At 42.2% G+C, this 9,468-nt stretch overlaps 1 protein-coding gene across 2 annotated transcripts; it reads right to left on the bottom strand.

The window, feature by feature from the left end:
- Positions 1-234: 234 nt before the first annotated feature.
- On the bottom strand, positions 235-6,277 carry LOC100845212. 2 transcript variants are annotated; one of them, XM_003575021.4, is made up of 4 exons: positions 6,033-6,277; positions 1,573-1,826; positions 1,011-1,484; positions 235-905 (listed from the first exon to the last, which is right to left on the bottom strand). In XM_003575021.4, exons 1-4 carry the CDS (start codon positions 6,115-6,117, stop codon positions 609-611), a joined length of 1,110 nt encoding a protein of 369 aa, XP_003575069.1. In that variant the 5' UTR covers positions 6,118-6,277; the 3' UTR covers positions 235-608. The 2 variants fall into 2 exon arrangements, with proteins under 2 accessions (XP_003575069.1, XP_014755774.1); XM_014900288.2 differs by lacking the exon at positions 6,033-6,277 and adding an exon at positions 5,493-5,924.
- Positions 6,278-9,468: the final 3,191 nt, after the last annotated feature.

Here is a 9,468-nt window from a genome sequence, read left to right as displayed (position 1 = left end):
TTCATGAGTCTTTGACATGTTGCTCAAAAGATAAGTAGATGAGGTTTGAAAATGTTTTGCACAAACGAGTACTCTCTATACTCTCCGCAAATTTGGAAAAGAAATGAGAGATGTGGACCAATTTTGGATAAATAGGGTTTCCATTGAATTATATTTTTATCTTTGACCCAAATGCACAAATGGGAGCCTTGACAACATGCCCTAACCTAAGTTTTTCTGTGGAGGAGGACATAATTTGAACATTCGAAGTGTGTATGTATAAGTGCCTGTAACAAGTGTGCATTTTCATGAACAAAAGGAAATGGCTAAAACGACCTACAAAATCAAGGATAACATACTGTATCCGGCTCCACGATGTTTCGTCTGTGCAAAGACGACGAATTTAATGGCTCGTGGCCCTGGGCAGGATACATCACATGTCGTTGGTTTGGTACGTGTAGTTTAAGGATTTGAAAGAAGAGCCACGCGATACACGCATGTGCAGCGACTCGGCGTGCAATTATTTTAGAAGGCTGATTCAAAAAAAAAAAAATTAACAAGGCTGTCCTTTTCTACCAGAGTACTCCGTACTCCGTATGCGTCCACGTCGCACACTGTTGACACTCACTTCAGTTGTCCCCGAGCAGCATCGTCCTGACGATGACGTCGCCCATGCCGTCGGCGATGGGGAAGAGGTGCCCGGCCGTTGGCAGCTCGTGGTACCTGACCCACGGCAGCGTCTCCGCGATGTACCGCGACAAGCCGACCGGCACGATGAGGTCCTCGGCGCCGTGCCACAAGTGCACCACCGCCTCGCCTTCCGGGAACGGGTCCTCCATCTCCAGCGGGCTCCACCTCCATTTGCCGAACCCCACGATCATGTCCCGGTGCAGGCTCTCGTGCGCCCCCTGCTGCCTCACTTGGCCCTGCCATATGCCATGCAAAAGATCCCAAAATACAGCACGTAAGTGGATTGATTAATATATTGGTGAATCAATCGAAATGTGCGTTAGCGATGAGTAAAATGTTACCGCGTAGGTTCGGTGAGCAAACTTGGGGAGGACGGCCATGTCTTCCCTGGAGAGGGTGGCGGGGTTGAAGGAGATGACGCTGGAAGCCGGGAAGAACTTCTGGGTGTTCCACCAGTAGGCGAGCCAGGGTGCGTAGTGCGCGACGCGGACGGCCCACTGGTCCTGCGGGAGCTGCACGTACCAGGCTTCCCGCGACACGTTCGGCGGGTACCCCGACCACCAGTAGTTGCCCACGGGGCCCAGGATCGACACCCCTGAAAGCCTGTGGGGGATGTTCTTGAGGCAGCTCCACATGATCTCGCCGCCCATGGAGAACCCGATGAGGTAGAACCTGGGGCCGAGCTGGAGGGCGTCGGCGAGCTCTTCGATGTCGAAAGCGATGCTGTCCTCGGTCCTCGCAGGGTGCGGGTCGCTCTCGCCGTACCCTGGCCGGTCGAAGGAGGCAATGTAGATCCCGAGCTCTTGCGCTAGCTCCTGCATGTGTCACAGTTCCCCAATTAAGTGACACACCAAAATCATTCTTCCAAGTTAAACATGGTGAGAGGATCGTCACATAACATACGGGAGACACTTGCAAGGCATCGTATCTGCAGGAGTCGAATCCATGGACGAAGATGATCTTATGCTTTGCTTCTTGCTTTGGGACACCAGACTCATAGTAAGCCAAATGCCGCCCGTCCCTGAGCTTGATCCTTGGGCCGGTGACCGGAGGGCCGCCTGGGGATCCGCAGATTTTTGGTGGTGGAGCCTGAAACTGACGATACATCACTGCTATCAAGAACACAAGTGCAACGCGGAGAAGCCTTTTGGTAATGCCTGTCAAGAAAAACAAAACATATTATTTCAAAACAGAGTCAAAAAATTTACCCTGTCTCATCACTAAGGAGTTTACAAAGAACAAGGACGGCAATGAGGCAAAGAAAGAACAAAAGCCTAGAGATCTCCTCCAAGTTCTAATGCAGAGTGTGCCGAGGCGTGCGCGCGCACGCATCATCAAGAGTATGGAAGAACTGTTACCCTCTAAGAAATTTTATTTTACTTAAAACTTAGTAATTAGCTCATTAAAAATAAGTTAAAATAGATGAAATCTCTAATTTCGCCACTTCTAATCTCAACTCGTCCCGCTCATGTCGAATTCCTAGCTCTGTCCATGAGTCTAGGTTAGAATGTATAGTAAAATGAGAGGTTTTTTATGGTACATTTTACTAGTGGTAGGGAGGAGTAGTATTAGGTTGTTCATTTTGAAAATTTAGTACAAACTATTATCGTTAAAGATCTCTTTCCTTTTGCACAGCGGGCATGTCCCCTGATCTCCGCTTGTAGCCTGGCCCCTGTCTCGTCCGGTGTTGCCCCGTTAGTATAACTCGCCGGCACGGCACGCATCTTATGGCCCAGCCCCTACATGCTACCCGTCCGGCTACCGTAGTGTTGTTCGATTGAGCCGAGAAAGTTAACCAAATATTGACTTTTTAAACCGTCAGTTATACGAGAAATCCGAGACCATGGTTGGGTTCGTCTTTTGAATTTGGTTGAAAACTATTGTAGTGTTGTTCAGTTGATCCGGGAGAGTTGACCAAAAGTTGACTTTTTAAACCATGAGTTATGTTAGAAATCGAGAAAATGGTTGCGTTCATCTCATGAAGTTGGTTGAAACCGTGAATAGGGTTGTTCGGAATGAAGCGACATAGTTGACGAAAATTTGACTTTTTAAACCGTTAGTCATGTGTGAAATCCGAGACCATGGTTGGACTCGTCTCTTGAAGTTGGCAAAAAGCGACTACATGGTTGTTTGGCTGACCAAAGAGAGTTAAACCAAAAATTAACTTTTCAAATGGTGAGTTATTTGAGAAAACCGAGACCATCCTTAGATTTGTCTCGTGAAATTGATCAAAAGTGCTTATAAGGTGGTTAGGTTTATTTCAAACTTTTACATGAATTTTGGTTTAAAAAAATAAACATTTTTAGTAAAGAAAAAACTGGATACACATTTTTTCGTGCGATAATTACCATGCAGTAACAAATCAAATTAATAAAAGAGTACTATCCGGATTTACATGTAGGAGTTGATGAGTCATTTTTCATCAAATATGTAAAATATATATTTTCTGGCCACCCTTATGGTCATGTATTATAATGAAGGAAAGAAATCATCCTCGTGGATGCATATGGATTGTGGGAGATTTGTTTAGGATTTTACTTTTTTAGTAGTAGTAAAAGTAAACACTACTCTTTTGATCTCCTAGTATTGAAAGATTTAAGCTCTTAGATCTGCTAAATGGAGTGCTTCTATTCATGCGTTCCTACCGTAAAAAGCCTCTAAAATGGACACGTGTTAACATCAAGATATAGCAATTAATCACCGATTTTTTTTTTGAACAAGCAACTGCTTTGACATGGAGCGCGATTTGGAATGGAAATGGATTTTAGAGACGAATGGGTTTGTGCACGAGGGACTAATCGGTCACCTTTGAACCTCGCAAGCGCAAGGCTCGACCCAAAATCCTTTTTGAGTCATGTGTCCGTGCTAGGATAAACTAGCCCACATGCTTCCAGCCCAACTCAGTCGTGCTGTCAAACTGCCAAGCATTTCAGCTTAACAGTGGAGACTGGGTTCAGTTAAAGAAACCCGAAAGAAATTGATGAAATGTAAGGGGAAACGGATCGAGTAATCCAAACAAAGAAAGAAGTTTGCTTCGGTACACCCATTCTAGAAAAATATACTGATCACAATGCAAAATCAATGGTGAAGATTATACCTCACCATTGATAATCTTTGCTTCATTTAAGTGATATGGAACGGTGGGAGTATATGATTTGAGTGATACAAAATCTTAGTCCTATACTTCCTCTGTTTCGAAAAAGATAATGCTGTCCGTGCATTTTTGAAGTTTAATTTTAACCAACAATCTATTATATAATAAAAGCACAATGAGGGGTAGCAGACCATTAGATTTTGTATTTGACGGTCAAAATTTAATGGCAAATGTATATTTGATTGGGTAGAAATAAAACATCAAAGTGGTTTAAGGCCCACAAAGGCCCAACATATCAGGTTAGGGCTAAGCCAATATTTATTTTAACATACTCCATTAATCAATCAATATATTACAATCTCTGACATCTACTTTTCGTTGTTTGTATTCATGACATGAGTCACGGGAATATTAAGTGTAAGTTTACTTCTATTTGGCATGATCTATATTCTATATATTTGCAAAAATTGAGTTATAAACGGATAAAAAACGAGAAGCTCCGATCTAAAATTTAATCTGGGTATTGAAGTAAGAATCACGTAAAACTTTAATCTCACATGGAGATCCTACCTACTAATATAAATTGGCGTACAAATGACATATTAGTGCAAAAAACCGATTGATCGATTCCACATGTGAAGTTTAATTCATGTATGACCAGTCATCTCAGATACAACGCGGATAGGCAATCTGAACTTTAATTGCGGATATATAAATAATATCACCTTAAAGGATCAATTAGTTTGATGCGACCATTTATTGACCAATTAGCTCAGGTTCTAAATTTTAATTGTGGATTGCGATCTAAAATCACATACAAATAAAAGGTTGCCTCATGCCCTAAAATCACAAACCCTAAGTTCTCTCTTGTCACCGATTTGGTGTTTTTCACATAATATAGCGGTACATACCGGTGTGAGTCAAAGAAATAATAAAGAGATATAAAGATGTTTCCCATGTAATTGGGCGGGACACCCATAGTAGTTAGTAAAATAATATGTGCGTTACATGCTACAAATATATATATCACACGATTGGTATTCCAAAATTTTTCCAACAGTATATTTTTTTAACACATAATGCACATACTATTGGTCTAAATGATGGTCAAAGTTAAACCTCGAAATAAGCAGAAACAATTCTTTAAGAAATGGGGGAAATATGTATTGATAATAAAATTGCCGCCCAAATGCCTAATCAATTAAACTACATTAAAAATCTACTTTCTCAGTAGCTTTAGTTTTAATATAAATCTTAAAAGTGGTCATTTCATTCCATTTGTTACATCTCGCTTTCGTCATTAATTAATGATGTCAATTAGTCCACGCTATACTCCCTTTCTTCAAGGGCTGAATAAAAGACCTAAGACTAGTGGAGCTTCAGCCCTAGCTAGTCCTAGCAGTAAATCCACAGTCATCTTGATAACAACACAAAATATTCAGAGAAATGAAGAGTTGCCAATTTAACATTGTGCAAGAGAGCCACCGAAAGAGTTAAAAATAACGGTTTTGTTATTTTTAAAGCGACCGACAAATAACTATTTTTCTAAATCGACACTAACAATCCACTAATCCAATAACTGAGATTCAGGATTTCATAAGTAAATAAATAATTAATCAAGATACATAATTATTGACCGATAAATAACTAATAGTAATCGAAGTGGATTCAATAGAAACTCCGAAAAATGAAGTGCTACATAGACCGCGTGCACTGTGAAAAAGCGTACCTCACGAGTCACGAAATATAGGAGTACGGAGTACTGGAAGAACCTCGAAAAAACACTTGTGCAGATACGCCCAACGCAGTTTACGCTCTTGGCTCGAAATTTCGGAGCGCGCGCGTGGATTTATTGGGATTTTGGACCACGCCAAGAGCATCGGCTCGGTTCCAAATTCCAACGGTCGCCGCCCCACGTGTCAAGGAAAAGACAATGGGCTACCGCCGAAACAAAGCATCGAAGCCAGCCCAATGCGACAGGTTGCCTCGGCCCGGAAAACCCCCGTGAGCAAGGCTCCCATGCATGCTTCCTTGCCGTTGCCGCCGTGCGGGAGGACGGCAGGATCGATCGATCTCGGATCCTCGGCAACCACAAAACGCACGCCATACTAAGGAGAAGAAGGTGCAGAACGCAAAGAACCGAGGCCAGCAGACTCCATCGATGTGGTTTTGATCACGTAGAGTCTTCGAATCAATATATGGGAAAACAGCCTATAAGATTGCCACACGACTACGCGAGATGACCGCAATCCAGAAGCGAGATACGTACCGGAGCCGGAGGCCGGCGGCCGGGGCGGCGGGGTGGCTTTCTCGCCGTTGGCAGAGCCGGACGGCTTCTCGCCCGATTTAGCCATGGCTGCCAGATCGATCGGCCGTGACGAGACAAGGAGAGGCTGGTGATCGAATTAATGAAGAGATAATAAGCAACTAATACGACGGATGGGCTGCTGGATGTGTGCAGGCGAAGGACGAGATGCGACGACTTGCACTAGCTGGAGTATTATATAGAGCTGGATCGAGCTTAACCGGCGGGCGCTTCGCGCGGAGCGCGGCTGCTGTCCCCTTCTTGTGACACACGCAGCTCGTTTTTCTTTCGTTTTTTGAACAGAAGTCAGACACGCAGCTCTGTTTTCATTTTACGTCCTGACCAATTCGCAGCCGGGCGCATGGCCGCCTGCACGAGTCGACGCCGTGTGGCGGTAAAAAGGGCGTAGTTGATACTCCCCGTGGGCTGGGGGTTGGAGTACTTGACGTCTTCTTGTTCTTGACTGCTCGTATGCACGCAGCGAACGCAGCGAGATGCGCCCCGATTCTTGCTCGATCCGAAGACCGAGCAAAGCTTCTAGAATTTCGTAGCCTGGTCGGTCGATCGACCGATATTGATGCGTCGGATTTTCGTTGAATAAAGGAAGCGCGCTTTGTACAAGAAAATCTGCCTTCTCTTCCACGAGGAGCATGCCCAGCGTTGACTCGTTTTTTCCTTTTTTTTTAGGTGGAACCAAAAGTTGAAGAAATGGTTTCTTCTGCAACATACCGCTAATACATGGGTACCAAGATTACAAAAGAGGATGACAGTGGGCCTGTTAGGAAATGAAAAAAATATTAAATAAAATATCCCCTATATAATAAAGGAGAGATGAGATTAGAATGGAAAGAGAACTGATGACATGGACCTATGTATCCGTGTCCTATCGAAAATGCCCTTATTACACTACGGAGTACTATATTTAAGAAATCTTTTTTGGTCTTAAATCAAGCTTATTAAAATATGACTAAGTTTATAGAAGAGATAATAATATCAGACATACAATAACTTGTATTGTGTCCTTCCCACCAAATGTGTCCTTCAGACGAAACCTTGTCGGACCTAAATTGCTGGAGTGGACCGACCTCCTGACTCACCTTACTAGTGTGAACCTATCTCCTGAGCATGATGAGTTTCACTGGAATCTTCACCCTAGTTGTTCATTTTCGGTCAAATAAATTTACCATGTCTTGGTCCATGCTGATACGCCGATATCTAACAAACAATTATGGAGTTTAAAGGTTCCTCTAAAAATTAAAAAATTTCTTTCGTTTTTGCGGCTGGGGGTCCCTCTTATTAAAGACAACTGGTTAAAACGGAACCGCAAGGGTAGTACCAAGTGTAGTTTTTGTGACGAGGGTGAGAGCATTATACACCTTTTTTTCTGTGTCACATAGCTTTTAATCTTTATCCTTCCCGTGATGTTGCTCGCATGTTTGGGTCCTGGTTACGGGGTGTTAATAAAGGATTTTGAGCACGCTTCTTATGTTCGGGGCAGCAACTTTATGTTGGGCAATATGGCTATACAGAAATGATAGTGTTTTTAATAGAAACAATTTAACTTCTCCACTGCAGGTTTTGTATTCTTGCACGCATTGGCTCCGTACTTGGTCTATACTCCTCAAGCCGGCGGACCGTCAACTGGCTTTGATGGCGTGCAATCAGCTGAAGCAAGTTGGCAGGGACATTTTTACCCACGATGGGAGGCGGTCTAGTCTCCATCTTGAAGCTGCTTGACTCGTTATATTTCTTTCATTGTAATAAAAAATTCGGTACTTTTTGGCCGTGTGCGTTTCGTCACAGAGGCAGGGGTGTGATACTCTGTGATTAATTGTATCGCTCGATAACATTGTGATCATATTAAGTGACTTTCTATTACATGTATTTAGATGTTTTTTAGACATAGATACATTCATATTTGGGCAAATTTGAGTCACTTAATATGGGACGGAGGGAGTACATGTTAGACACATGTCCTGCAAAATTCCAAATGTCTCACACGCGTGATGTATTCCATCGTGGCAAGGCACATGTTCTCACCCAAGCACCCTTGTACCACTTGACCCCATTTTGCAAGATGTTGAATAACTGGTGTTATTACCTCTTTATAGAAAAATCTACCAACTGTAAAATATCAAATGAATACTCTCTCCGATTCATAACAAGTGTCGCCCATTTAGTACAAAATTTGCGCTAACTTAGTACAGAATGGAGGACACTTTTTATGGATCGGATGGAGAATATTATGAAAATATATATCATAATACATTTAATAAAACTAATATGGAATCATAGAAGTTGATGGGTTTTTCTATGTCGGTCAAACTTTAAGAAATTTTTACATTTAAAAACAGTGAGTATTGTTTTTTATATCACGTATCTTTTTTTCTTAGAGGGTGCGTGACTCGTTTTTTTAGGGGGTGAAACAACTTTATTCAACTGAAGCTTGGCCAGGAATACAAGTTATAGTCGGAAGTTCTAACAATCAAACATGACGACCAAAAGGAAGTGGTGAAGCCGCTCTAGCTAAGTTATGAGCATCTTGTTAAAACATCTCTCTCATGCTTAAGGGAAACCTCATCAAACAGTCCCTTTCTTTCTTCAATTCTCTAGTGACTAGTGAGCTTGCACGTGCAACGCACGTCTCCACAATACGTGTCTTTTGAATTTATTTTTTCTATGAGTTATTTATTATTATTGTTTTCTTGTTGAACCATTTAAATCAATGAAAAGAAAATGTGTTATGCGGTCAAGAACGTCTCGCACCATGGGAGATATATCATCTACGGCTTCATTGAATTCATACTTTAAAATATGTACCAAAAATCGTTGTTTGAGCATGAAGTCATCCTACACATGCGTCATAAAACATTGACATAAAAAATTCATGTGATAATTTGGTACAAATGAGCATGTTAAAAATACTCAGTCGATATTAGGCTCCATTCAAATTACGATTGTACTCCAGTGGGATCACATTTTAGAAGTAAGTAGTCTGCCCTGCTTTAGTCAGGATGGGAAACAACGGCAAGCATTCCAAATTCACAGGCCACAGTTACCAATAACACATCCTAGTACAATGAAATTTGAAGATATTAGAAGTCTAAATCTCCTAACCATTTATGTCAGTACCAGAAAAAACACCACCATCATCCCTTGCCTAATCCATCCATATTCCTGCAAAGAAATATGCCAATGTTAGCCAGAGACATTTTACAACAACTCTAGACACCAAAAGTGTAGTACTGAGGTGGAGAACAGTGGCAAGGATGCCCACCAGAACTCGCGGTTAGCTTGGATGATCAGTTAGAAAATACTGAATTTCAGATGTACCACTTTCAGTAAAGTTGGGACTTCGGAGAGCATATGCCAGAGACCAGAGCTATTTTCATTTTCTTTA

Source organism: Brachypodium distachyon, chromosome 3, assembly GCF_000005505.3.
Source record: "Brachypodium distachyon strain Bd21 chromosome 3, Brachypodium_distachyon_v3.0, whole genome shotgun sequence".
Classification (NCBI taxonomy): Eukaryota; Viridiplantae; Streptophyta; class Magnoliopsida; order Poales; family Poaceae; genus Brachypodium; species Brachypodium distachyon.
This window is presented reverse-complemented; position numbering and strand designations above follow the sequence as displayed.

Coding starts and splice junctions, on each gene's coding strand:
- LOC100845212 (XM_003575021.4), bottom strand. CDS start 6,117: ATGGCTAAATCGGGCGAGAAGCCGTCCGGCTCTGCCAACGGCGAGAAA. Junction 1,485..1,572: donor ATGCCTTGCAAGTGTCTCCC/GTATGTTATGTG, acceptor TGACACATGCAG/GAGCTAGCGCAAGAGCTCGG. Junction 906..1,010: donor TTGCTCACCGAACCTACGCG/GTAACATTTTAC, acceptor GGCATATGGCAG/GGCCAAGTGAGGCAGCAGGG.